The sequence below is a fragment of the Erithacus rubecula genome, assembly GCF_903797595.1.
Source record: "Erithacus rubecula genome assembly, chromosome: 4".
In the NCBI taxonomy this organism is placed as follows: Eukaryota; Metazoa; Chordata; class Aves; order Passeriformes; family Muscicapidae; genus Erithacus; species Erithacus rubecula.
The window spans coordinates 4309186-4333137 of record NC_136686.1 but is presented as its reverse complement, the minus strand read 5'-3'; the positions used below and the strand labels follow the sequence as shown (position 1 = coordinate 4333137).

Here is a 23952-nt window from a genome sequence, read left to right as displayed (position 1 = left end):
TCATCCATCCTAATGTTCCCCAAATGCATGATGATTCCCTAAGACTGCACTTTAATAATTCCATTTCTTTGGGCTCTACCATCCCAGTCCACAGGTACACTTAGGCAATTCCCACAGCACCCAGAAACCAGATTCAACATTCTCACATTAAACATCTTCATTCTTTGGGTCTAAAGTTCAACAAAAATTCCAAATCTATTTAGTCTAGAGTTTCCAGGTGTGTGATATGACAGTATCAATACTGTGGTATTTTATCAATATCCTGCTGAACAGGAAGTTACTCCAACACAAAATTTCTGAACTGAAGCACTTGGCCATGTCTTTGAGGTTCGCCTGGGCTTGGGAAAAAGCACCAAGACAACCAAAGGTAATTACTAGGATGCAAACCCTTATCATTAATCCCATTTTACCACAATTCCAACATAAGATTCAACTTGAGAAATCACCCCATTAACTTAAATAGTCAATTGTGCCTCTTCCAGAACTTAGCAGTCTTATAAGAGCATCCACAGGGATACCCTGAGTGTTATCAGGCCTGGAGCTTTGTCCTGGAGCTAAGCAGTGCTGGCAAGATTGAAGACTTGGTCATGGTGCAAATTGAGTCTGGGACAGGTTTGTGAGAGGAAATGAGACCTGAGCCACACCTGTTCTTCCTTAGCCTCACAAATATTTAACTCCTGGCTGTGGCAGTGACACTGTGCTTTCGTGAAGAGGTGGCACTGTGAACACCACAGTCCTTTCCAGCTGGGCATCACAGTGCCACTGGTGGTTGGAGCTCAATGTAGAAGCCACCCTTCAATGGGTGGGGACACTGGGGCTCTTCTGAGGAGTCTCCAGGTTGAAGACTTCAAGTGCAGGCAGGGACAACATTGACAGAGATATCATCAGCATAAGTGCTGCCTTGGGGCAGACCTTTTCCAGCATTGTGAGACTGGAATACTGGAATATCAGAAGTCTGACTGGATGAGTTCATAGACAGAATCACAAGATGGGGAATATGGGGTGCTTTTTAATGTGGGAGGAGAGAGGGTCAGCATCCAGCAGAGAGAAAGTTTCCTTGCTTTGGTTTTCTTTGTTTTGGGGATAATAAACACAAGCAAAGCACACAGGCACTGGAACAGGGAAAGCTCTCACCTCTCAAGAGACCTGCAGACAGCACCCCCAGACTTGCTGCTCACGTCGGCCGCCTTGCTTGCTGTCATCATGTCAGCACACAGCAGGGCAGCAGGTCACCTGCAGACACACAAGGAAGAGGCATTGCCCTCTGCTCAGCATCCTTCTTCTACACACACCCCTTTCTCCTTGAAGTCCAAGAGAGGAGCTGAAGCAGAACATGACAGCTTTCTGAGGACAGCCCAGGCTTCCTCCCCTGCAAAATGGGAAGAGGGGTGACAGCAATACCCCTCAGAAGCTCAGTGAGGAGTTGACAGTTTTTGAGGGCAAAAATTGTCTTTGACTCAGCATCAATTGCTGCACCTTGAATTATATATGGAGCACATTTCAAGAAGGCTTTTGTTGCTGTTCAAATCTCATCAGATTTAGATTTTTTTTTTTTCCCTTTCAGAAGACTAAACCAGTGTGTGTATGTGTGTGTGAAGAAGTGCAGCAAAGCTTTGGTCATCACCAGGCATTAAGCAAACATGCAAAATGGACCATTTTATAACAGCCTGTGTTAAAGCCACAAGTCTGAAGTGGTTGCTGGGCATCTAACACTGTCACAACATTCAAAGCTTGGGATAAGAAAACATTTTAGCCTGAAGAGACACTGCACTGCAGCCACTGGTCTTCTCTCTGGTGGGCCATGTTAGCCTGCTACTGATCTCATTTCACAGGACAACTTCTTGTGGGGATAAGATAAATCATTCACAAAAATGACTCATTCTGTTTGCCTCATGATTTCTAGCACCCTTGGAATGACTCTCCCTCTCTGAGTGCCACTGCTACCCAGTCAATGCAACAGACTCCATCTCCATTTTATTGTGCTGCAATGCTCTTTTTTGTTAAACAAAAAATATAAGAATTACCTTGTTACTCTGCAGCACCATCTCTGCTCACTTATCAGAGTGGCCTGCTCTAAAGCATTGCAATGACAACAGGCTCACCATCCTGTAGGCAATACATGGAAAAGTCTCTCAGATCTCTCCACCAGCTGATCTGCCAGAGGCTGCCCTACCATGTCTGGCATTTGGCAAGACCAAGTGCCTCTTGTCATTAAAAAAATATACAGCCCAGCACACCAGAAACAGTAAAGAACAAAAGGATCTCATTTCCACTCTTCAAGGTTTTGGGCAGAGAAAGGAAAAAGGGGGGTGGGGGGGGAATCAGTTTTGTTTGTTCACAGTTTTCTCTCCCTCCTTTTATTCCATACTGGCAATGTTCCTGAGGCAAGGAGTGAACTCTGGGTCAACTCAATGTGTACACACTCGGGGCAGCTCATTGCTAACCATTTAGCAGACTCTCTTTTTCCCAGACAATAAACCCCCTTGGCTTCTCTCCCTCATTAGTAACTGGAACAAGCACCCACTTCACATCTAGACATAGAGCAGCCTTGCAACACTGTCAAGAAAATTTACCAGCCCAAGGAACAAAATCTATTCATCCATCCGTTAACTGTTATGGATTGAGAGTCATGAAAAACTAACCATACTTGTGACCTTGGCCAAAGAATGACTCACCCAGGCAGCCAAAGCAGATTCCTGCAAAGCTGCAACAGAGTCTGCTCTGCACTTGGTTTACAACACCCCTAGAGCAGGGATCACTCAGCACTCATTTGGTGCCTTGCAGCTCCTCACTGCCCTTAGTGGTGAGTAATACAAAATTCCTTGTGTCCACACTCACAATCCCTGGGGCTCTGCTGGAACATCAAATGTTTGCTGGGGATGTGCTCCTCTGTCCTCATAAGATCCCCCAGTTTCCCCACCAGGAAGCTGCATGTCTCAGCCTTTTCCAACAGCCTGCTAACAAACCCTGCCCTGGAAATAAACATCTGGGTACAGGCAGATGTGTGCTGATGCTCAGCACAGTCAGCTACCTGGCAGTGGGACAGGCTGAAAAGAAGATGATACAAAATAAGAGGTGCACTTGTTTCTTCCTCTGTGGTGGATGGGACTCCATGAGCCTTGATTTGCACAAGTGAGCCACAAAGCAGCTGCTGGGTGCTGCAAGAGTCTCACAGGGAAGGAGCACCACTGCAAACAGCAGATCAGCATGACCTGGAACCAAGGGCAGAGGGACATGTGCCCCTTTCAGCCACTGGAGTAACCAAAGCAACACCAGGCAGATTAAAGATGGTCCAGGAGCTTCCAAAGCTGTGACAACACCCACTGACACCCCCAGTGACCACACACACTGATTAGGGAGTAAAGTCACCCCCAGGAGATACACAAGTGGCTGTGCCTTCTCTCTGAGCAGCAGGGCACACGTGGTGCCCTCAGCATCACCTAGAGGATTATTGCAGCACATAAGCTGGTTCTGCTCAAAAGAGCAAATATTTATCCAAACACATCAGAAGACATGAGGGGAAAAAGAGTTACAGTCAAATAATTTCCTGGGGCCAAGCACAAGCCCAGATGAGCTTCAGAGATGATATTATCATCTCTTCAAATCATAAGGTCACCAGAAATAAGTCACAGGCCTGACCCACAGGCATTGCCAACACCTGACCAGAAGGACTATAATGGCAATGATGGAAAGTTGCCTTCAGTAGACAGAGAGTATCTACTTTTGTTTTCCAAGTTTTAGCTCCACATTGGCACCCAGAGCTACCGTGACAGTTCATTGTGGAGGGCAAAGGAAACTCTTGTCCCTCCTGACCACCCACATCTCTCCTACAATCAACCACACACTACCCTGTGTGCTGGCTCAGGCCCTTTGGAGCATCTCTGTGACCTGCTACAGCTCACAGAGTTTTTGACAAAGCAGCACATGGAAGGAGCCTAACACAAACCCAAGAAGTGTTATCTGAAATGCTTTACTTTCCTCCCTCATGAGCAATGTGACCACAGCCCTACAAACTGCCCAGAAGAAACAAGCAGGGCTGAGTTCAGTCAGCAGGAGACCCCAGAAGGAAATACACACACACTCATCAAGCTGGTACTTCTTGACAGCTTGCTGCTTTCTCTAAAAACCACACAAGAACTTCCTACCAGCAATGGGAGAACCTGCAGAACCCAAACCTGAGGCCACTACACCTGCACACACATCCTAGAGCAGGACATCAAGGCCATGACAGGGGAGAGAAGATACTGAGTCCCATTTGGAGAACCTTGCCACTGCAATTTATTCCCTGCCATTGTTTGGGGGAACAAAGCAGTCATCTGATAGCGTTTCAAAATTAAACTGGGAAAGGAAGGACAGGGGAGGAGGTGGGAGGAAAGAGGGAGGGGAGGGAGCTCTCAAACCTGTTGGCTGCAGCCTGGGAAGGATGTGAAGTCTCCCAGCAGAAGCCTCTCTGCCTATCTCCCCCATGCACCCGGCCTCACAATTCCCAGGGCCATGTGATAGGGGCTTCCTGCCACCAAGCCAAGTGAGACCTACCCCGACCTCTCTCTTGCAAACAGAGTTCCTGCCTGCTTTGTGTTCGCAGAGAGGCGTTTGTTTACTGATCTATCATTGGCATGCAGGAAACAGCCTTGACATGAGCTGTAATCATCTGTCTCCAGCAATAGCTGTTTGGCTTTCTTCTAATTTAAGTTTTCCTCCCGCCCCCCTTCCCCAGTGCCCTCTTCCCCACTTCCGATCCAAACGCTTTTGGAGTACGCACATCTGCTTCAGGGATGCTACGAGATGCTTCCAGAGCAAGCAGTGAATAAAAAAGAGGCACATTCCCACCCTCAAAGGGCAGAGGAGGCTTCCAGAGGAACACCTCCAGGGAGAGGAAACACCAGCTTTGCCCACTGCACTTGGTGTGGCCACCAGATGATGATAAAAGCCAGGGGAGTGCAAAGACCCTGCCAAATGATTGGAAATGCACACAGGTCACACACGGGGATTCTTGTCTCTGGGAAGGTCAGACAGCAATTCCAGCAAGCCTCTCAAGCCTCACTTCTTTGCAGTATTGTTTGTGGGGAATAAACCAAGCACACCTCACAGGTAGCTTGGGGATAGGAGGCAACATCTCAAGGTTTCCTTTGCTCTGTTTACTCTCCCAGAAATTTCATCCCCGTCCACAAGTGGCCACACTGATGGTGCATATGAACAGCAAAGCTTCACAGCAACAGCAGCAACCTGCAGCTGGTCCAACTCTCCTCCAAGAAGAAAAAAAAGACAAGTTGTGTTTCTCCTCAGTGCTCAAAACCTGAGTAGCTCCGAGCAGCCAAAGGCAAATCTCCCTCCTACGGTGCTTTACACAACAAAGGGTGCAGCATAAAGGCAGCAACAAGGAGGCAACAATATATAACATATATACACATATAAAGAACAGGAAGGATGCCAAGAAGACAAAACACTAACAGGAAAAATATGAGTAAGGGGAAGCCAACAGTTAAAGCCTTCAAGGCTCCCTCCCCCAGCCCTTGCTCTGTTTGGAGCCTGTTTTCCTTTGGGGGAAGAAGCAGGCATGAGGATGCGTGCCTGAGCTCACACACACACACTCACACAGCCCCAGCAGCGGGCAGTGTCCATATTCCCAGCACTGAGGCCACTGGCAGGGTGTAACCCCAGGGAGTGAGCCCCTGCTCAGCAGGGAGGACACAAGCCAGGCAGGGAATCAGCCAGAGCTGGGAAGGGAAACAGGACCCAGGAGAAACCAGGACCTTGGTAAAACAAGATGCTTTCAGTGGAGGACAACCTGACTCGAGGTGCCCAACACCAACCCAGCAGCAAGGCTGGGTTTTCCCAAACCTGAGCTCCACAACTTGTGCCATGAGCCTTCCCTCACTGACAGCCCAAACAGTTTATCCTCAGACAGGAAAAGGAAAAACCTTTTTACCAAGAGTGTGACCAAGACCAGAGACATGCTGGAGGCTCTGCCCTTGGAGATACCCAGTACTCAACTGGAAAATGTCCTAAACAAGCTGCTTTACATGACCACACTGAGCATGGGGCTGTACTTGCCACCTCCAGAGGTGCCTTCCCACCTCAGCTCCTCTGCCATCCTGTGCTGGGCACAGTCACTTTAGGGCAAGGTGACCTCTTTGCAGACACTGATTGTCCTGGCTAAGTGAATCTCATGAAACTTGAAGACACCAACAGCAGGATTGACCATACTCATAATGGGATCCTAATTGCAGACAATTCTAGATAATGGGAGCCAAGTCATTTGTTAAAGAGAGAAAAGCAGGATAAACCTATGCAAAACATATCAGTGAAGGACCAATGACTGGGAAGTGACATGATCCTACAGTATCTTTCAGAGCCAGATCCCACACAGCCTCCTGCTCCCCTCACCCCACTCTGTCCTAACCTTTCCCTTTGATCTATCATATCTTACACCACAGGGCTTACAAGGGGGTCAGGAGAATCCCACGTGTCAAAACAAACTGTATTTTCAAAAACCCCAAGTGGAATCGACGTTTCACAACCTCTGCCTTTGTGCCAGCACCCCACTCAGGTCAGGGGGACAACGTGAGGAATGCAGGAACTCGCTGTGTCCAGCAAAGCTGTGCTGGGTGTTGTGGCATGTCTTTAATTTTATTATATAATTCCATCTCCCTCTCTAAGCATGCAGAACAAACTCTGCCTGCTTATATGTGTTTAACCTGCCTGAAAGGATTACTCTGGTTCAAGGGCCTGCCCTGCTCCTCCCTTGGCTGCCAGCAAGGTGGTCCCATCCCTGCCCTTGGTAAAAGACATGCGTGATCACATCTGTTGGTTGCCTTTGACTAAGGGTGTGCCTACTTTTTTTCCTGCTTTCTTGCTTTTGCTTTGTATCAGCTCCAACACTTTTAAAGCCTTTTCAAGCTCACAAAGTGCCTGGTTCAACTCCCTAAATCAGCAAAGAAATAAAAAGGTGGGGGGAAGCAAAAAGTTTTCTGCTCAGATAGCAGCATCCATCACCTGTCTGGGAAAACCTAATGAGACTGAAACACATGGAAGGAATCCTAGAATGATTTGGGCTGGAAGGGGCCTTGAAGACCATTGAATTCCAATCCCCCTTGCCAGGGCTGGCAACAAGACTGCTTATAAAGAAATGAACCCTCAGCAGTGAGAAGAAGGAGCCAGCAGGACCTGCTGTGGGCAATATTAGGGGTTACCCCAGGTCTCAACTTCACCCTGAGACTACCCTTGTTCTGTAGTAAAGCAGATGGACCCTTGAGAAACTGCTCTCACCTCTTGTCCATTACTTCCCTCCACCAACCACTTGCTGAAGGGTGTAGGTTCAAGCCCCTCAGGGATATCACCAGCATCACCTGCCTGACACCTGGGTCTGGAAGGACAGCACATCTGTAATAAGGTAGCCCTAAAAACCTCTGCTGACATGTGCCAGCTGAAACTTTGTTCCCACAGAGCCCTGGAGAAGTTAGGGTAGAGATGACTCGGGAATGGCAAAGGACAAATTCCTCATCCAAACAGCACTTCTGTTTCAAAGCAAAAAATAAATATAAGCAAAAGAAAAGACTGATTTTTCTTTTTAAACACAGGGGAAGTGGCAGCAATTTTCTCCCCAGGCTCCACGCTGAAACAGCTGAACCATTTTGGCTGAAGGCTTTCAAAAGTAATTCAGCCAGAGGCAATACTCAGCATGGAAAAGTGCAGACTGAAACAAAAATAAAATCTTGACCTGAAGACAGTAATCAAAAACAGGGTCTCACAATATGAATTGTCTTCTGTTAAAGGTGGGGCTCGTTGCACCCACTATTATTAAGCCTGTCCCACATTTCCCATTGTCTTATTTTCCCTTTGTTCCTCCCTCTAAACACATAACAAACAGAAAAAAACAACTCAAAGAGTATTTGACATTTTTCAGTTCCCTTCAGGCAGACACACCCTCAGCTGAAAAACACAGCATTTTCAGGGTTAGTGGTGGGACGTTTCATGACCCTGACAAAAAACCCAGAAACACTCTAATTCACTGTCCCCCAGCCACAGATTTAGTCCTGCATGCATAGAAGGTAAAAACTGGTTTTCATCCTGGTGGCAAGTATGGTTTGTATGATTGAATAGAGAAATGATGAGTCTTAACTCCTGCAGGTAGGTTAACAAATTATGAGAAGAAATTCACAAGGAAAGGAAGAGAATGATTCAGTATTTTCCAATCTGACTGCTAAAATTATTACAATGCTTAATAGAATTATGTGTTTCAAGCTATACTTTTTACAAGGAAGTAATGAAAAAAAGATTGAAAAAAACCCCTGTAATTCCAGATGAGGAATCCAAGACCCTGGGAAGTGATGGCAGGAATAAAGGACAACTCTTCTGGGACAGTTCCTGGCATTACTAGATCATCTCCCTGTGTTTAAAGTTTTGTGTATGTGTGTACACTGTGGGGTTACTCATCCCCTTTGAAGGGGTGATAATATTTGCTTCTCCTTTGCACCCTAGTAAATGAAAATTCAGTTACTTGAAGTCAAGGCTGAAGAAGACACTGGTGGTTATCCTTGCCTGCAGATTACATCAGTGGAGATGGTGATCCACACCTGGTTGGTTTGGCTTTGAAACTACCCACAGAGAAGACAACTGTGGTCAATACAGAATAAAACAAAAGAAATATGGACCACATTTACACATGCACACATCTGCCAGCAGAATCATCTATCAGCCACACAGAGAGACAGGATTCCAGCAGATGCAGTGGAACTGGCTCCAGGTCTCAACAAAGTCAAAAATAAATTGTCAAATACTCATTTCTACCAGTGCATGCTGAGGTAGGTGCTTTTCCCTCCTCTAATAGTGCTGTGTTACAAACATACCAGTCCTACTGCACCAGTAAATCACTTGCAGTGTAAAAGAATTGGAAAGAATTCAGGGTGATTATGCTTATAACAAACCCAAACATTTGACAGCATAGGAAACAACCTGTCACTAAAAAATAGTGTTCAGCTCATGAACCACACTGGAATTCATTTTTGATGTGGTGAGATAATCTCTGCTATTCTAACATAAATGGGACCCAGAGAGGTCCCTTCAAGGAGCAACTCTGCAAAGAGTTTCCTGGCAGGAAGACAAATTGTCTCACATTCAGAAAGGAAATGAGAGCATTAAAACGAAGAACTTCAACTTCTTCCAAAATAAGTTATCATCAGGGAGACAAATGGAGCCTCAGCAAATCTCTCCTTTGGTGGCCTTCACCCTGCAGGATGCTGACTGTTGTCCCTCCTGATGAGGATTTAGCACACAGCTTCCTGAAGTGTCCATCACCACAGCCTTGGGGCATCATCTGCACGCTCCAGGAGACCTTCCTGTACCCACTCCAAGTCCATGACCTTCCACTACAGCCTGTCTCTATCCAGCACCACTTTCTAAGCTCAAGCAAAAAGTCACCCATGGATTGCTTTTCAGTTCAGGAAAACCTCCTGAACCTCTTCTTTCAACCTCCTTTTTGCTCTCACATACTCTCCCACATATCCTGGCTATCACAAAGGCAGAATCTATTTATTGCAGATCTGATTCTTGATGGAAACTTTCCAACCACAGCACAGCACCTCATCTCCTCCCTTGCTCATCCTTCCTGAGCAGAGAGAAAGACAGCACGTGAGCTGCCCAAGATTTAGCCACCACCAGGAGGAAGCTCACACAGCTCCAAGGAGGAACAAACCTCTGCAGAGAGGGCTTGCATTTATTTATTTTTCCAGGAGGAAAGCTGCTCTCGGTGGGTGTGTGCGTGCATGTGTGTGTGTGTTTGTGTCAGGACAATGGGAAAAAAGACAGTGGAGCTGAGCTGCCAGGAAACAGTCGGCCATCTGCCCGTGCAGAGAGCAGTTTTTCCTTTCCTTTTGTATTGAGAGGAATGTAGCTGCGAGCCTGGGAGGAAATCTGAGCGACTCAGCTTGGCCAGGGAGAGGAAGCGTGGGGGAGGGAGCCAGCCCCGCTCCCTGTGGTTCCGCGGTCACTGCACTCACGGCCAATAAAAGCGGGGAAAAAAGCCCGACCAAAACCCCAAAGCCCAGGGAAAAATCGCTTTTCCTCCTCCACCCTTTCACCTGCGGTTGGATGGTTTCTTGTTGGATCCCAGAGTGTTTCAGCTTTCTGTGCTGTCTGGCACTGACCCCCTGGAGAACACTGCTTTTGACCTGAAGCCTTAGAGAAGGCTTCTAAATTTGACTGATGGAGTTAAAATCACGGGTGTGTAGTTAAATAGAAGTGTCAGCTTTCACATAGTAAAGGGTTTTCAATTTGAGGTTTTCATAGTATATAAAAGTATGTAATATATAGGATATAGTAAGTATAGGGCAAGATGGAGAATTTTGGGTGGTGTCTTTTTCGGTGTTCATCTTCCTTCTCCTTCATGGGTCTCATATAGTAGTTTCTGGTTAGTCAGTCAGTGTCACACTAAAAGTCACGGGAAGTTAGTTATTAAGTTAAAAAATAAATAATACAGGTGTTAATTCTCTATTGGACTGTTTAGCTTTAAAATACCTTGTAGCAGCTAGATCTTTTTCCATTTTCCTCACTTCTATCAGGTAGCTAGAAATGCTGTTGAACGCTCTGGACTTTTTAATAAGATTAATAAGCCTGAACAAGAAAATCCATTTCCTTCGTGTGTTTGTTAATCCTGGCTCTGAGTAAAGGCAGAAGGGACTGAGACAAACCACTAATTGAGTGGTGCAAGCTCCCACCACTCTTAGAGTTTCTCCCCTGGGCACAGAGCTCAGCAGAGCAGTGCCCCGGGGACACCAGCACAAGGCTTTGTCCAGCTCGGACAAGAAAGCAACACAGACAGAAAACCAACTCACATCACCGTGTTGCTTGTCTGCCCACACCCTCTCCACAACCAGGAATTTGGGAACCTGAGCACATAGCAACCCTTTGCTCTGAGAAGGCTCCCCAAGCCCAGCAGAACCCCAGCAAAGGGCAGAGCCTGCTGCAGGTGACCATCCAGACATCCTGCCCCAGGGCCTTCGGTAGCTTCTGACCAGAAAACTTTGTAAGAGAGGGGAGAAAAGAGCTGATCTCTTGGTACTGTCAGGCAAAAATGCTGGCAAAACATCATGGTGGCTTGTGGCACATTCTTCTGCCACTTTTTGTGATAGAAAAGCTCCAGTGAAATAAATAAATAAATAAAATAGAGAAGGGCAACATTTTCGAAAGTGACTACATGACTTTGGAGTGTAAGACCCATTTTCACAACTGAGGATCAGATTTTAAAAAAATAAACATTCCTACTAGACTTGCACTTACACTTGCAATTCCATCTCCTTATTTTAAGTCCTAAATAAGTCCCAGCTTTGACTGAATTAGCTCCACACTGTATTCATGTGGCACTTAGGGACACGGTGTGCTGGTGGACATGGCAGCTTTAGGTTAATGGTTGGACTCTGTGACCTTGGAGGTCTCTGCCAATCTAAATGATTCTGTGACTGTAGAAAGCAGCTAACATTTTCAAAGACCTGTAAACACACATTCTCTTTTCACTTACTGCAACAGGAGACAGGTCTAGGTATGACTGGGAAAATCAACCTCTCTGCACCTTTGTGTACCTACAGAAACTCTGCTGCTCACCAGGTGCCAGGTCCAGCTCCACAGAGCTGGCAGAGCTTGCTAATGTGGGAGACGTCCCAGAGAACAGATCACAGTCCTGAAAAGGGAACTTCCAGAAGAAATAATTCATCACATATGTCTAAAGAACTTCCTCACATCTGGCAGCATGGAGGACAGACTGACACAGTGATGCTGTAAACCTAAGCACGCCCAGGTCAGATCTGAGCTGATACCAGTCCCTTTCAGAGACATGATGCACGTTTCCACATTCTGTTGTGACTTCTAATATTTTTTTTCTCATAAAAACAAAACCATTGGTGCAGCACAGTGTGTGACCTCAAGCAAATTCCTTGGCTATTTCTCTCTTGGTGGGACAAGAGACAAGATGAGAGGGAGCATAGAGACTTGATATAAGGAAAAGCCTTTTTTTCACTATGAGGGTAAAAGAGTTCTTTTCATCATGAGGAAAACAAGAGTTCTGGAACAGCCCTGATGTCTCCAGTACTGGAGGTTTTCAAGAGCCAACCAAAGCCCTGAGTAATCTGGTCTGAGCTCAGACCTGAACCTATTTGAGAAGGAGGCTGCAGTACAGACCTCCTGTAATCCCTCCAAATCTGGATTATCCTATGATAACAGATCATGAATTACTGTAAGACTGAGTAATCACTCTCATTTTCTCTGTGGAAAATAACAGAAAAACTCCCTTTCAAAACATTATTATTAGACATTTTCCTCCCCAAGTGATACTTTTTTGCTTTCCTCCAACTGATCAGCAAGAAAGCAGTAAAAAATAGCTTCTAAAACAGGATATATAATTATTCTATCCCTAACACATTTCCACTGTCTTTTGTTCCTAGTCATCCTGCAGTGCCCAAAAACTTCAACAGCTCAATGGAAGCGAGGCCATGAATCCACCAACAATGCTGCCTTGGCAAATACTGATAAATGCTGTAAATTTTCACTATTAGAAAAGGAAAATATTTTCTTCCCAAGTTCATTCCACTTTCAGAGAGATCAGGGTACAGATTTTTGAAAACTTTTAAGTTATTTCATAACTAAACTAAAAACTGTCAAGCCAACCAACTACTAAACAACAGTGAGAAAAACTGAGGGCATTTATTTGGGAGATTTGGGTTTTTTTTTCCTTTGCTGAAGTGTTCCTTTGGGCTTCTTGCAGCAGAAAACCTAGAAACTGGAGAGTTATCAAACAAGCACACATTGTTCACTGCTCTCTTCCAAGGGATGTGCTAAAGCCAATACATACATAAAGGACTTGAATTTCCATTGTTTACTTTCTTTCACATACATCACACTGCTGGATAATGGAGCAAAAGCAGAGCACCCATGTACAATTGTCTCCATCAGCCCTTATCTCACAACTGAAGCACAGTTATTTGTACATAAGCTTCCAACCCAGAGAATGTGCGTCCAAGTTTTGTATTCCAGGGTAACCACTAGGGCATACTCCACCCAAGATGTTTGGATGTTGTGCTGGACTGGCCCCTGATACTGTTCATTGTGCACAGGAAAAATTCATCACTACAAAGCAGCCAGTGCCGACTGTGTTTCACAAGGGCACGTTTTAAAGGACCCAGAACAAAATATCAAAGTAGGAATCTTCTGGAGTTAAACCCTTTGCAGAAGCCCTGTCCCCTGAACTATTCAATAAACATCATCCCTTTCATGTTAAATGCTCATAAAGATGCCATTTCCAGCCCAATGCAAGGGGAAGTCCCAGCTGCACTGAAGGTGACTGCAGGGATTTTGGTGTGGCTCCCATCCCACCCTCCACATTCACCTCATTTCTGCTCAGCCCCAACACAGATGTACCTGCAGAAACACAAGCACAGCCCCCTCTGCTCGAGTCCATAAAATCTCTTTGGATGGGACAACTCTTAGAGGTTCTCATGTGATGTAAAAAGAATAGAAGGGTTTCCTGCAGGGCAGGAGATGAGGAGCAGAGGGCCAGCACCAGTGACCCACCTGGTATAACACCCTGATGATTTGCAAACTCCTCTGTGAAATTCCCATCCCCACTGCCCCAAAAGCATCGGTGTTACACATTCAGCTTTGAATACCTGGCTCAGGAGAGAGGCTGTCTGTAAATAGCTTTTTTTCCCCTCTGTAGAAGACAGTGATTGCAGCAAATGCACATTTGCCATAGATTACTCTCTGAAGAGGCCAGGTAGATCACAGAATGGTTTGGGCTGGAAGGAACCTTAAGGAACATCTGGTCCCAAGTCCCCAGCCACGGACAGGGATAACTTTCACTGGATCAGGCTGCTTAAAGCCCCATCCAGCCTGGCCTTCAACATTTCCAGGGACAGGGCATCCTGTTGCACTGCCTCACTATAAGGAATTTCCTCCTAACATTTAATCTAAATCTCCCCTCTTTTACATAATGTTTTCTTAGATATTTCTCACCAGAAAAATATTCTGCCTTTATACAAAGGTAGAAGCTGTCCAATGCTGCCTCAGTTATCTGAATACAACTGCATTTTTTTTATTGGAAAGAGAATGCCTACAAACAACTGGAAAACTAAACCTAAATTTGATCTTTCAGGAGAAATTCCCCAAACATTTTCTTCTATTAGAAGAAGAACAAGAAGAGCTTAAGTAATGCTATACTTGATTTACTTATTGGTTGGTAAGAAAAATGTTTGGCATTCAAGTAGGCATTCTTCTTCTCATCTCTTCTGCATTTAACTCAAATTTTCAGATTGCATAGCATCTACTTAATAAAAATCTTCCCTAAGTGGGTTCACTGCATTCATATTAAAAAGATAAGCAAGGAACAGGAGAAGTTTCAGCCCTGAAAATAGGTTAATAAGAAGTTATCTTTGCTTATATGCCTTCCCAAAGAATATTAGAGATGAGCACTGTTTGCAAATATAGTTATCATATCAAACTAGGAATACTCCCCAGAGGTGATTTGTGCTCTAAAAGTACTCTCTCTTCTTGAAGTAGCATCACATAAACTCTGAACTACAGTGTAAAAGTGCCTGTTCCTCTTACCTGATCAGAAATGCTGCAGAAAATCACTTATCTGGTCAAGATGCACTGAGCTGCACGGACTCAGCAATTCAATTTGCATGAATCACAAACAGGTTTGAGTGTTGCTGGATGAGTAAATTACTTATGGTTTCTGAATAACTTAAGTAATTTTTGCCAAGTTTAATCTAAATTCTGTATGCCCTCAAAAAACCCCAAACTCAACAGAGAGAAACTTTCAAGAAAATATTTGAGGCAATCTGAAGGAAGCTTACAAGAGTCAGGTTCTTTTCCATGAAATGACATTACTAACCAAAATTTAGCTACATTGAGGGGGTGTGTGTTGAACCCTCCCTTTACAAGGAGCTGAAACACTATTTAAGCTTTCTCTCCTTCCTATTTATTTTATTGCAGTGAAAAAAGGAGGGAAGAAAATAAATGGGGCTATCCTGCCACCTTTCACCAAGCAGTTAGTTACAATTTTTTTTTATTTTAATCATGAAACTGAAAATCCAATACCACAAAATTTCTTCCAAAGCATCAAAAAACTCCTAACCTCACTTTGAGGTCATTGCTCAGCTTAAATTAATGAAGCAATGACAGTGACATCACCTTGCTCTTCTGGGTAACCTCATTCACACACATCTCACTGTGCTCCATCACTGTATCACCAAACCATGCTGACTGTGAAAATACTGCTTAAGAAAAGGTGCATTATGCATTCTTATGCTTAATTCTGCATTCAGTGATTTCACAGCAAATCATACCCAAATCTTCTACATTAAAAATACCCCATTGTTTATATGTTGAAACAAAAAAAAAAAAAAAAAAAAAAAGAAGTTACATGTGCAATAGAGACAGTGAAATGGCTGATCTGCTGAAGTCTGTCAGGGACAAAAAGAATGGTTTGGTCATTATGTTTCCAGGGAAAGAGAGAGAGAAAGGAAGAGAGAAAGAGAGAAAATAATCCAAGGTCAGTCTTGATTTTTCAAAAAGCAGATATTGACCAAGAACCTGAAGTAAAAATAAAACATTCTTCAAGGCTCTCTGAGCTTCCTGAGGAGGGGAAGTGCAGAGGGAGATGCTCAGCCCTTCTCCCTGCTCCCCAGTGATAGTACACATGAGAATTGCTCAAAGCTGCAGCAGGGGAGGTTCAGACTGCACATTTGGAGGCATTTCTTTACCAAGAGGGTGCCAAACATTGGAAAAGATTTCCTAGAGAGGTGGTCAGTATCCCATGTCTGTCAATGTGTAAAAGGCTTTTGGTCAATGGCCTTAATAATATGCTCTGACTTTTGCCCTGAAGTGATCAGGCAAGATGATCCCTGTGGGTCCCTTCCCAACTCAGTCTAATCTAGTTGTTAATAAGAAATAATAATAATCATCATCATCAAATGAAAGGCTGCCTTGAATATGCATGGCAAGAGGGACTGGGTTAGATATCTGGGAACACTGGTTTGAAGGACAGACAAAGACAGAATTTGTATTCCTGCAGTTGTTGCTGGTCAGCTGAAGTCCTTCACTGCTCTAAAATGTCAAGTTTCTGTTTCTGATAATGTTTCCAGATTGCTTTGGATAAGAAAAATTATTTCACCCCTTGCAAACAAACATTAAGCAAGTGGAACTGAAGTAATATATTACACGTCAGAATAAGTTATTAAAAAACCCCAAGCAACCAAAAAACCACTTCATCAAAATCTGACAACATTTTATGAAATTTGTGCCTTTTAGAGGTGATCCTAATTTTCCTTGAAACATACCCAAAATTGTCTTTGACTAGTGGAGGAATTTATGAATTTAACAGGAGATAAACCTTGGTTTCCCACTGAATTTGAGTAAGCTAAATCATTCTATAAGCAAAGTTTCCTACTGTGCAAACAAGAGGATACTGATGGGGCAAGGTTTAGCCCTGACTAAGCAGCAATAGCTGTCAGTACCCTTCACCACCACAAGTACAGGACTGCTATGTGAGAGGTGACACCGTGGCAAGACTTCAACTTGGAGTCACTCACACTAATCTCAGGGGGCAGAGACAGAAATCTGATGCAAAAACAGTTACCATGTGTTGGTTTCCCAGCAGGAAACCTCTCAGGCTTCTCTCAGAGTTTGACAAAGCTGAGAAACAAGAGCCAGATAGATCAGGACTTCTGACATCATCTGGAAAAAGCTCAATATCTTACACATTTCTTTACAGTAACAAATTGTCTTGTAGAATTTGACTAGGGATTGCTGTTCATGCAGCCTAGTATGTCAAGGCAGGGAAAATCAGATTCTCAGTTACTTAATCCCAAGCTCCCTGAATTCAAGAAAAAAGCTCTCATGGACCAGTAGATTGTGGAGGATGCTCCAGGGTCTGGTTTTGGCCAGCTGTTGATTTTTGAAGTGCTACATGTGCTGGTGCAGACTTCATTCTCAGTTTTAGTAAGGGGCATTTATTCCCACTCTGAGCTCTGGATAACCCAAGACTCAACTCTTGCCCAAAAGCCCTGTGAAGCCTTTGGGATCACAGCAAGCTTTGCAGCTGAAACACATTGTATTTTTGTATGTAGAAAACACACATCTTCTGCAGGGGTTTAATGTTTTTAAAGAGAAACCTCCAATAGTCTGAAAAGTCTCTGGGAGATCTGTCCTTTTTAATTTAGAAAGGCAGTGTTTGGCTGACTCTGGCAGGCAAACTCATATTTATGAAGTGCCCTCTCAGTGTCCCGTGAAATTTGCCATTTCCCTCCATGACAGTCAGCACTATCTATCACGAGAACATAATCCCCTGGGACAGGAGCCCCGAGCCCCTCTGCTGCTCTCCTCTGCAAACAGATGTGTGCACGCTCCCAGCTCCAAAAGTCACGGCTGCCTTTTGGCAGAGAGCTACAGCAGCTGCACATCTGCAGAGGGGAAAAGCTTTCAGCAAAAACTAGAGGGGGATCTCATCCTCCCCCTGCCTGCAAAGCAAGCTCAGCATTTGTTCCTCTCCAGATGACACCCCGATGGGTTGATTTAATCATTCACACATGCATGCCTATCCACAATGCTGCCAAAATACCAGGCCTGTGACAGCATCTCACCTGAACTGCTCACAGTAACAGGGCTTATCAGCGAGCCCTTGGCAAGAGGCCTTGCAGGATAAGAAGAGAAAATCCATGTTCAGGGGGCTGCTAATATAAAACTATTCTGCAGAATACAGAAATCTACAGTGGGCGAGTGAGAGACCACTTGTGATGAGAACACCAAAGCACATGCCTAATTTTAAGTCTATGCTTAAAGCACATCAATATCTTCAATTAGACTGTGCAAAGTCCAGTTCCAAACTTCCCAGAGCAGCAAGTGGGAGCCAAAGCACTCAGATGGGTGGATTTAAGCATGTGCTGTGATCTATATGTCTGCTAAACATTTTGCCAGACTGGGGGCACACTACAGAATATTGAAATATAGCAGGATCACAGAAACACTTCACCACTTTTATTCCCAGAGAGAAATACAAGTAAAACACAGAGCATCTAACCATTTAAAGTTATTCAGGTTAAAAAGAACAGCAAGTCCTTGCTCCCTGGAACAGTCTCTCCAGTGGATCACCAGAGTCCCCAGTAAGTTTCTGGAAACACAACATGTACCTGGACTTGGTCAGGGGCCATCTGCTCTCTGGGATCTGTAGGATCAAGGTGTGGCAGAGTCTCACCCAGAACTCTCCCAACCACTTCTAAGTGAGGTGGCACCTTTCCCTCCTCAAGCTGCCCCTAACCATCATCAGCTCTGACATTTTAAGTGTCTGGGCCAGATTTTCAAATGAGCTCAGAACAAAGCTTTTGTGAGTACTTCTCCAAGACCAGCTCTTCTGCACAGATATCCTACCAAGGCAAAGCCTTTGCAAGCAGGGTCAGCACACCATACACTGAACTGTTCAGACAATCTGATTATTTACCATGGTGCCTGATGAGATGGGCATCAGGAAAACACAGCTGCCAGCACCTCCTGGCAGAACCTATCTTTATACTAGGCTCCATTCAGATCCATAGCTCTGGGCTGTACATATTCCACAGGGAATGACAGCAGTGGAACAAACCTCCACCAGCATTAGCAATGTTATTTTACAGAGGAGGCAAGACTGGCCACATTTAAAGGATGCCACACCTGAAAACAAAGCAGTGCTCTTACAATGGCTCACAGAGAGGGCTGAACCACAGCTGGCTTACCTGTCTAGCTTCCTTCCTTCTGCCTTTTACTCTGATCTTCCATCACACACCCCAAAATGGTCCAGGCCCCTTACTCACATATCTAGATGAGATCTTGTCAGCACTGCACGTGGAGCCAACTGCATGAAGAGCCCAGGGGATGGCCAGGGCCATCTGTTACAGGCTTTTCTCTCTGTGAGTTGGTGTTTTTATTTTAACTCCCTCTGCTTCTGGGCCCCTCTTCATCTCTCGCTCCTCCCATCTCCCTCTCTCTGCTCATGAGGACAGAGTTTCCATCCTGGCCCTGGGCCAGCATATGTATGGGCAAAGGCAGAGCTCAGGAAAAGCCATCTTCTGCTCCCTTTCATCACGTAAACACTGCCAGTTCCCAGCCCAGGAGCACAGGGCTGAGCCAGAGCTCTGCCTGCAGTGCAAACATCTCCCCTCCCTGCCCTCCTGCTCCCAGTGAGCAGCCCCAGCCTTCACCCCAGCCAAGGAATTGCTTGTTAGAAGGCAGACACAGATGCATCTCACATTCAGCAAAGGTGGTGTGTAACAGCACAAGCAGGTACCAGGTAACAGTCAAGCTAAATTCTTGTTTGTGCCACCCATTCAAAACCAGAAGACCCCAAGCAAACCTGACAGGCAGTGCCCTAGCACTGGGATCACAGTCTTGCCCTAAGAAGGGCTCAGAGATGTACTAGCTCCTAAAAACTTTAGTCAACACTGACCTTAAATCACCACTAACTCTTGCATCTGCTTTGCTACATCCTTGGAAGTAACAATATGCCAGCTGCAGCTGGTTTCTCTAACCTGGGGAGGGGAAAAAGCACTGAAGCAAAGAATGAAGACTATACCAGCACTCACAGCATTCATTCCAGTAGGACATTACTCTTTCAAGCCTCTGCCCTTCCAGCTATGCTTGACTCATCCTTCAGCTTTACCATGGGACAGTACTATTTTCAAAAAAGTCAGAAATTACTACCAAATACATGTTATCTGCATTAAAGAAAGGAGTCACAGTGTTTCAAGCTTCTTGCAGGGAAGATTTCCCATGAGCCCCCTTTTGGGGTTTTTGTTGCACACACATAGCACCCCACACTTGCCCAGCAAATGTTTAGAAATATATTTATCTCAGAGCAGCACAAACTCAGGGGTTTCAGCACAGGATGAACCCAGCCATCACGCCAGGATTATCCCAAGAGCACAGTCTCTGTGAACAGCTCCAAGGAACCACATCACAGGGTTCAGAGCTGCTCAGAGCTGTCTTGGCACAGCAGGGACTGGACCATCATGATGGCAGAGCCCCAAAGGAGTCTTTGCTGCTACGAATTCCCACTGAGCTCCCAGCTCACTGAAAGACATAAACTGGTGAGAACTCACATGGGTGGCAGGTAATCCACTGCTTTGATCAGGAAAGACCTGGGGAATTATCCCTTTCACCTCACCAGTCCCATGCCCACAGACACAGAGCACCTTGACCCAGCTGGGTGGTGAACCCTGTAAAGGCTGGGAGAGATCTTGAATAGGATCAGCCTACAGAACCTTAAGTATTTATTTATGTGAGACACTGATGATGCCTTTTAGTGCTTTATGTACAAAAATCTTGGACTGATCCTCAGCCTGCTCTGTGCTAAGCTTCCACCCAAGGACACAGGTTGAAATCCCAGGATGTGGAGCTCAGAGGCTCCAGAGGACTCTAGATTGTCTTAGGCACCCACTTCAAGGTCACCCGAGGCCCCTGAAGAAGTTAAATTTCAAAAGCACAGCCTTCCTGAAGCTGGGAGCTCAGCCATCCTGTCATCTTCACTAAAACCTGTGCTGAAGCCACCTCCAAATGCCGTGCATACCTTCACATTTCAGCCTCTGCTTCAATTTCCAGGAGCTGATAAAGCATCTCAAAGGTAAAGACCAGAAAAAAAAATCCCATAAACCAGATCAATTATGCTACTGTCCTTTCCACTGCACTTCAGAGCTACAGTAAAGAAAACAATGTCTCTTTTCCTGCTTTGTGCTGCAAAAGGGCGCTTACAGATACTTCAGATACAATGTTATTTGAGCTGTATCTAAGCAAAGCCAGGATCACTCATTTACTGCCAGGACTTGAATGAAACAAGCAATTTCTTTCCAGCTCCATCCCACTCCCTCCTTCCCTCCGGAGAGTCTTCTCAGCCTGTAAGGAACTGCTATGCAAGTGCATTAAAAGTCCTATTTCAGCATTTCTTTCATAGTAGAGGCCTCTTCCAGCCAGCTCTTGGGATCCTGCCAACAGACATATCAGCCACTAGTACTTAAATCCTTCCGCTGAAAAACACTTCCCTAAAGAGCTTACACCCCAGTTCTGAAGGCCTAAAGACCATTGCAATTAACCAGCTTCAACAAGAGTTTAACAAAGTTTCTTCTCCGCTCTCATGGGCTTAATGGTGCACTACATATCCTTTTCTCCCCTTGGTCTGGCCTCCACTTAGGAAGGAGCAGCTTCCACACAGTTCCAGTCAGGAAATAAATGTCAGGTGTTACAAAAGGAAGGGAGAACCAGCTGCTTTGAATGATGCATTCAGGGCATCCAAAAGAACATGGCACTGATCAGACACTTCTGAACTGCCCAGCATCTCTCCACCTTTAAGAGGCTGGCTTGGTTGTGTGATGATTTCAAAGTTCATAAACTTGGGGCAGGATTGAGCTTGTTTCTGTGCTCCCAGAGTTCCCAGCAAAATGGAGATTTTAAATCCTGTCTGTATGAACTAGTTGTTACAGCTGATATTAAGAATAACTCGTTGGAAAAACTACTCCTGGGTTAAGATGATCTCTGAGAAACACAGCTTACGTGGTCTTTATTTATTATCTCCTTGTTCAAATGAACATTTCTAACATGTAAATACGCCTGGCATGGGAGAAAGACAAGCCTATTGTAAGTGTCTGACAAAGAATCTAAATGCTCTTCTTGTTTCTGGAGAACACAAAGCGCACACAGAGGTTGTCCTTGCAGACAAAATGTCCTAAAAGCTTTCCCAAGGCAGCAAGCTGGGAGCAGTACTGAAAGCAGCACTTTGGGACACTCCACATGCACTTGTGGTCTGCAGGGAATACTGCACGTTGGATCTGAGCTGATGAGCAGGGCAGGGCGGATCTTCTGCTGGACTGCTAGGACATGGATGTGCTCAAAGCCAAGGCAGGCTTCAGCACTCAGCCTTCTCACCCACGCAGGCAGAGAGTGGTCCCAGCAGAGCCATAAATCTTTACTCTGCTCTTTACATCCCCAGCCACTCCAGCGCCCTTTGTTTTCAGTGCTTTCTCTTCCGTTTCTCAAAAAGGCGCCTTATTACCCTGGGAAATCCTGTGGCTTTTCTCTCATTTCCATACTTAGTGTTTTCAGTTGCTTCCAAGCCTGACCCAACATAGTAGTTATCCATTTTCACAGGCTGAAACACTGCCTGGATTATTTCAAAAAACCCAAACAAAACCCCTCAAAGTCAACATGCACCAAACCCCACAAACACTGCCCCAATGACAAACAGTTCAGAACACAACACAAGGGTGGAGGAAATGCATTCCTTTCCTCTGCCAGGATGCAATAACAATTCCCTTTTTGGTGGTTCACAAAACAGAGCCAGTACACATTATTGGACCTCACTACCACACACCAAGAACCAACGGTCAGTAAGGTGGCAGCCAACACAGAAACCAGCTTTTTAATCCACCACCAACACCAGCAGCTCCCCTCACAGTAGCAAATAAAAACCCCATGGAAATCCCTCTGGTCATCTCTTTATCCTCCAGCTGAGTTCCAATCTGGAGATACTATTTCCCAAAAGCAACAAACTTAAGCAACTACTTAAATGGCAAGAGCAAAGGTGGCTGGGAATACCTCAGGTTCAGGAACAACTTGCTGACCTGTCTTGGAAATAAGCTGTGTTCTTGTTAGGGCCCATGTTTAGCACTGTGAGGAGGCTCCAGTGCAGACACAGCAGTCAGAAAGCCTCACTCCCTCATGACCATCACTTTTCCAGCCCCAAGCATCAAGAGACATGCTTATTGGTCACTCAAAACGCCAAAACCTCGGAAAGTGTCCCAAACACACCTGGTATGGTTTTACCTCCCAGTTTGCATTTGACACCTACAGCAGCAGCCAGCTGTAACTTCTTCCTTGTTCCCTTCCCAAACAACATTCCCGTCCACCAACTCCATCCCCGGGTAGAAGAACGAGAAAGTTAGAAAGTGTTTTTCTCCCCATGACAGGTGAACACTCCCACCGATCCCCACCGGGACTCTGAAATGCCACCCTGCTAAAGCACAGGCTGCACACAACTGCAGGCGTTCCTCCCAGCCAAAGGCAAAGTGAGAGGAAAGCAGGCTGTCCAGGGCAGAGAGAGAAGCGCAGGGCCAATATCACAGGGGGATTCAGGGTTTTGCCGAACGGACAACTCCGGCTGTTTGCTCCAGCAGGGCCCGGGCTTCCCCCAAAGAATGTGTTTAGCGTTTCCTCCTCTGTTTTGTGCTGGAGATCGAGGCAGGGTTGAGTTCACTCAGGGGCCCCGTGCTGGGTGGCGGGGCTGCCGCTGCTCCTCCGCCCCACCGCTCCCGGCCCGCTCTGCTCGGTTTCTCAGCATCTCCCCAGGTCCCCTCGGCCCCTCTGCCCCCGGCTCGGGCAGCGGGCCCGGCCCCCCGAGCCCCGCGGGAGCAGCAGCCTCCCCGTCCCGGAGGGAAAGCGGCGGTGCCCGGGAGCGCGGGGGGATTCGGCTCGCCGCTCCCGCTTTTCCTCTCTGAGCAGGGGATGGAGAAAAAAACAGTTGCGGGGCGGGGAAGGGAAGAGGGAATCAGAGAGTTTTTTGGAGCGGCACCTCTGCCCGCTCTCCCGCGTTAGCGTCCCCTCGGCGCCTCCCTACCTTCCTCGGCGGCGGCAGCGGAGCGGCGGGGCCGTGTCCCGGCATGACGGCGGCGGCGCCCGGCGCCGGGCTGGCGGCTGCGGACCCGCGGCTGGGGGCTCCCCGCCCGGCCCCCGCCGCCACCGGCCCCGGCCCCGGCCCCGCTCCGGCGGGAGCGTCGCCCGTCCCTCCCCGGCCCGCCCCGGCCGGTCCCGCCCCGCCGCCGAGGCAGCCGCGCCCGCCCCTCGCTCCGGGCACGGAGCATCCTGGGCTGCCCGCCCGGGGGAGGGGGGATGCCGGTGTGGAGCTGAGCGAAAAGCCGCCGCTCTGGCTCAGATTGAAATATTTCCGGG

At 46.3% G+C, this 23952-nt stretch overlaps 1 protein-coding gene across 1 annotated transcript in view; it reads right to left on the bottom strand.

The window, feature by feature from the left end:
* DENND2A (DENN domain containing 2A) overlaps positions 1-23759 on the bottom strand; it is a 56848-nt gene extending 33089 nt beyond the window's left edge. Inside the window, exons 1-2 of the mRNA XM_079303394.1 lie at positions 23621-23759; positions 1135-1233 (exon numbers count right to left, since the gene is read on the bottom strand). Coding sequence (XP_079159520.1) covers positions 1135-1205 — 71 coding nt within the window. The 5' untranslated portion in view covers positions 1206-1233; positions 23621-23759. The remainder of the gene's footprint in view (positions 1-1134; positions 1234-23620) is intronic.
* Positions 23760-23952: the final 193 nt, after the last annotated feature.